The sequence below is a fragment of the Galeopterus variegatus genome, unplaced genomic scaffold (genome assembly GCF_000696425.1).
Source record: "Galeopterus variegatus unplaced genomic scaffold, G_variegatus-3.0.2 Scaffold4733, whole genome shotgun sequence".
Classification (NCBI taxonomy): domain Eukaryota; kingdom Metazoa; phylum Chordata; class Mammalia; order Dermoptera; family Cynocephalidae; genus Galeopterus; species Galeopterus variegatus.
In genome coordinates, this window is record NW_007730844.1 from 189,003 (window position 1) to 193,668 (window position 4,666).

General features: G+C 40.4%; 1 protein-coding gene across 1 annotated transcript in view; it reads left to right on the forward strand.

Annotated features, from left to right (window-relative positions):
- Nucleotides 1-419: 419 nt before the first annotated feature.
- PRUNE2 (prune homolog 2 (Drosophila)) overlaps nt 420-4,666 on the forward strand; it is a gene marked incomplete at its 3' end in the record, with an annotated part of 129,390 nt that continues 125,143 nt past the window's right edge. Inside the window, exons 1-2 of the mRNA XM_008588241.1 lie at nt 420-552; nt 3,123-3,217. Of these exons, the coding sequence (XP_008586463.1) occupies nt 420-552; nt 3,123-3,217 (228 nt within the window). The remainder of the gene's footprint in view (nt 553-3,122; nt 3,218-4,666) is intronic.

Consider the following 4,666-nt stretch of genomic DNA (forward strand, 5'->3'; position numbering starts at 1 on the left):
GTGGTTCCTTAAGAGGAATAATCTTGACTAAGTTTTTAAATAGTTTACCAAGAACTTCCATTCTGAAATCACTTAAAACCAACATACATCATTTTTGTGTTTGTGTGGAGTGGAGGAAAGCACAACGTTTTGTTTTTTTATCCATAAACTCCGTGCTACAGAGTGTGTTAGAGTCAGTTAACATGTAGAGATTAATACCTGGAAAATAATAAGGCTGGGAAGATGGTATATGAGGGTTTTCCAAAAATTTTCTCTTGAATATTGTGCTGTGGAGTCTCCTGGTTCAGGCAAGAAACGGGAAGGGAGAGCTTAGATCAGAGGCCAGAAGACATTGGTTTTCCTGGCCTCTGTCCTGGCTTGGCTGGAAAGTTTAAGAGCATTTTTATTCATGCCTTTCAGGTAGTATCCTTTTCAAGTGGATGACCATGGAATCAGAGAAGATCTCAGAGAAGCAGGAGGAAATTCTGTCTATCCTGGAAGAAAAATTTCCTAACTTGCCTCCAAGGGAGGACATCATCAACATCCTGCAGGAGACCCAATTCAATGCTCAGGGTGAGTGACTGTCCCCAGCTCTCTCGCTGCTCCCAAGTAGGGATGATTTGTGAAACAGAGAGTTGTCAGGCCCCAGAAGGTGAATTTGGGTGTGTGTTCACTTTCTTCTCTATGGCTTATGCTTATGGAAGATTTTCAGGCACATAACGTTGGCTCACCTGGAAAGAGGCAGCCTTTACCGTAAGCCTCTCCTTTGAGGCCTTCGTGTCTGAGTGTGTGGTTAATTCACGTGTCTAATGCACACCCCAGATGCTTCATGACATGCAATCCCTGTGCTGACAAGGTTCTTTGAGAATATGGCAGGAGCAATGTCAAGCACAATGGGATTTCATAAATCAATTAATTTTAGAAAGAAATGAGAAAGAAGATGGCTAAGATGATGAAAGTTTTCTCTAAGTCTAGGCTTTATCAAAACAGTGAATTTCCTGGATCAACTTTTTATAACAATAAAGAGCTCTAATTTCTTGAATACCTAGAATATGTGAGGTTCTGATGGTGTAACTTTACAAGGATTATTTTATTGAATCTTCATGACAACCCTAAAATTCAGGTGCTTTATTATCCCCAATTTCCAGATGAGAACACTGAGGCACAGAAAGACTTTTTTGTTTTTCCTTCATCAAACACACATAGCTGCCAAGTGTTCAGGCCAGGATTTAAACCCAGACCATCTATCTTTAAGATGCAAACACTAAATTACAGAGCTTTCTCCCTTGGTTTGGGATCCCCCAGGGGCAGAGCCTAAGGCAAAGCAGTTTATTTGGGAGGTGATCCCAGGCAACACTGATAGAGGAATGGAGTGCTTTATCAAGCAAGTTAACTCAGTGGGAAACCAGATCTTAATCCCACTTGGGAACCCTGGAAAAGACTGTAAAATTGCACCTGAGGGTTATCCCACCCGAGGGGAGCAGTGGTGTGCAGGAGCTTGCTCACCCAGGCTCCAGGAGCTGATGGTTAAATTTTCAGAAATTTTGTGAGTTGGTTGATGTCGGATTGTAGCTTGAGATCAGCCATGAATATTAGGAATATTTACACCACAGAAATTGACAAACACTGGAAATCAGGTTTTGTTGCTGGTGGTTAACATTTATCAGCAGACCACAGGAGTAGTGAGGACTACTCAGTATCAGGTAATTCCCAGAGTAGGACAAATCAGGTTTTGTTGCTGGTGGTTAACATTTATTTATCAGCAGACCACAGGAGTAGTGAGGACTACTCAGTATCAGGTAATTCCCAGAGTAGGAATTCCCTCAGGAAGAGATGCAGGTGCTGGTGGCTGAGCATCAGACTGGGTGCAATGAGAAACGTGGGTGGGACCCTGCCAGCATCAGCTACACCCTCTGTCACCGGTGCAGTGTGGAGGTACGTTGGGTACATAGACAGCTGCATGATGGCATGTGTCTTGTCACTTGTTTTCAAACCTATACCAAACTTTTGTGTTATAGTATCTTCTATAAATCATTTTATGCTGTAGTGTGAAAGATTATAGCCTTTCAATCTTTGAGTCAAAGCAAAGTATTTAGTCCCTGTTCTTTCCCCTGCTGCTATGATTGACAGAGTGTTCTAAGTCGGCAGGGCGGACAATCAACTCCGATATCTTAGCATATATCTGGGAAAGACACTTGTACATCACTAAGCTTTATTATAGATCTTCTTCCCAAGAGGGTGCTCCCGATCTGACGTAATAGCGTTGTGAGAATCAAATGATAGATTTCACTGAAACACACTGGTCAACTGACTACGACTATGCAGTTCTGGATAGTTTAGCCATTCTGGATTATTCCTCCATCAACTAAGGAATCAGTAACTCCTAATGCGAGGGTGGCCAACTTAATTATGATAGTTTTATGGGTCACACTTATAAAGTTCATTTTGAATAAATTTATACTAGAAAACGTAAGAACTCACCTAAATGCATTCTGAAAGCAAACTTGGAGTTGTTTGGTGCTATCTGACTGGTTTGCATGGTTTTGCTAGTTTTTCTTTATTTGCCCATCTGCACCCATTCCTTCCCTGCCCTTGTCTGCTCTGGGCCTCCAGCGGCTGAACCCTGAGTACTTAATCTTCTGGGCTCCCTTGACACTGGCTTCTAGTAGGGTTTGGCCAGTAGGAAGAGTTGGTAACAAGTGGGGTGGAGGGAAGAAAAAGGAGGCTGTAGTCTATCCGCCCCTGTCCCTTGCTGCTTTGGTGCCCCGTCACTGGCAGCCAGTCTTCTCTGGCTCCAGATCTCTGCTTCCTTCCCTTGTCCCTTTGCTAGTCTCTGGGTGCCTCACCATCTTTCATTCACTTTCTCAGCACTGCCCATAGCTCTGTAAGGGTCCTGCCATTAAAGAGTCTTCTTTTGCATCAAGATGGGTGCATTCTCTTTTCTGTTGGGATCCTAACTGATGCAGACATTGTCACTAATGTGATTATCACCTCTGTGTGTGTGTTTATTGTGGATAAAAGTGATATTAAAGGGGAAAATATTGAAGTTAACAGGGTGAATTTGAAGAATTGATATTATCCGTTGACTTTACCAAAAAAAAATTCCCTAAGTAAAATATAGTGTTTTTTCCTCTTGTCCACAGGTCTCAGTATTGAACAGACAATATTAAAAGATCTAAAGGAACTGTCAGATGGAGAAATAAAAGTGGCCATTAGTACCGTGAACATGACCCTTGAGGTAAGGGTGGGAATGCTTTTTCAGCAATGGTAGATTTCAGACAATTGCGGTCTGAGTTGAGCACTGGAATACAGCTCTTTCCATCGCATATGTCAGTGTTAATGTTTTGCTCTGGGTGCTTCTTTGTGATATATTTGATTTGGAATGCATGTTATTATTTTGGGTGAAAACTCTCTGTCAAATCAATGAAAAATGCCAAACCAGGATTCTCAAGATGAATGTTAGTTTGTTATTTACCTCAGTTAAACTGTGTGTGTGTGTGTATTTAAGCTGTTTAATAGCAATTATAATATGTGATTAGGTTCACATCCTTATGAATGGATGTGTGCCACCCTGTATTGTTCATAGAAGTTTTCTGAGAAAGCAAGTTGTCCTTTGGCCTTTGTAAGCTATTCTGATGCATGTCATTTGTTATGAGTGGCAACAACTCAAGTGTTAATAAGGAACCTCCTTCCAATCTGTTAAATGAATGACTCCGAGTGAATGCTCTTCTTGTCTTTGTGTCTTTCCTTGGTAAATTATCTTTTGTCTACTTTGGGGGTTTTCAATGACTTGTATGTTAATCTTAATTAACCTAACTAATGGGAACTATATTTTACAGAGGCACATTTGTGGTATGCAGAAGTCTGTGTGTTTCTCTACTGTTATGTTGCCTTAATCAAGCTATCTACCTTTGGTTGAGGCATCTTGCTACCAAGTCAAGTTTACGGAGATAAAATTGGCTGTATAGGAATTTGTCTTTTGGTTTTTAGAATTATATGTTGCTATTCTTTTTTTCCCGTGGTGATGGCGACTATATCAATGTGTATATTTCTACAGAATAGCAGGCATTCGTATTGGTGTCCACACCTCAGAAAGACAAGAGCAAAGCAAGCCAGGTGCTTTTTCTTCTGTGATCTTTTTGTAAACTTTATTCCCAGTTGATTAATATCATAATTCAGCTCATAGGTCTATATGAGTACTGGGAGTCAGACTGTCATCATGTTCTATAGTGCCTCATAGTTTACAGAACACGTTCTCGTTGTAAGAAGTTGGTAGATTGACTCTACTGTTTCTGTGGACTATCAGATTAATAAATGCTCCATATAATTATTTGACGTGAAGCAATACAAGAAATATATGCAATTTTGGATATAGTAACTAGATAATCACCTTCAATTAGAAATCTGCTTTGTGTCTAGAAACCCAAGGAAAACATGGTTCTCGCAAGGGTCAGTAGCTCTGAGAATCATTTCTACTTGTTCAAGCCTTAGGGTTTTCTTTCCCTTTCCCCCTCCCCTGTCTCCCTCCATTTAATGGCATCTTATTAGGTTTTAAATGCCTTGTTTAGAATTCCTTTCTAAATTAACATAGAACATCTTGTAATTGCTTAGGGAACTGTCTGTAGTTAGCAAATTATTTTAAGTCTATTAATATCATAGACTTATCGTAGCTTTAATGTACCTTCAT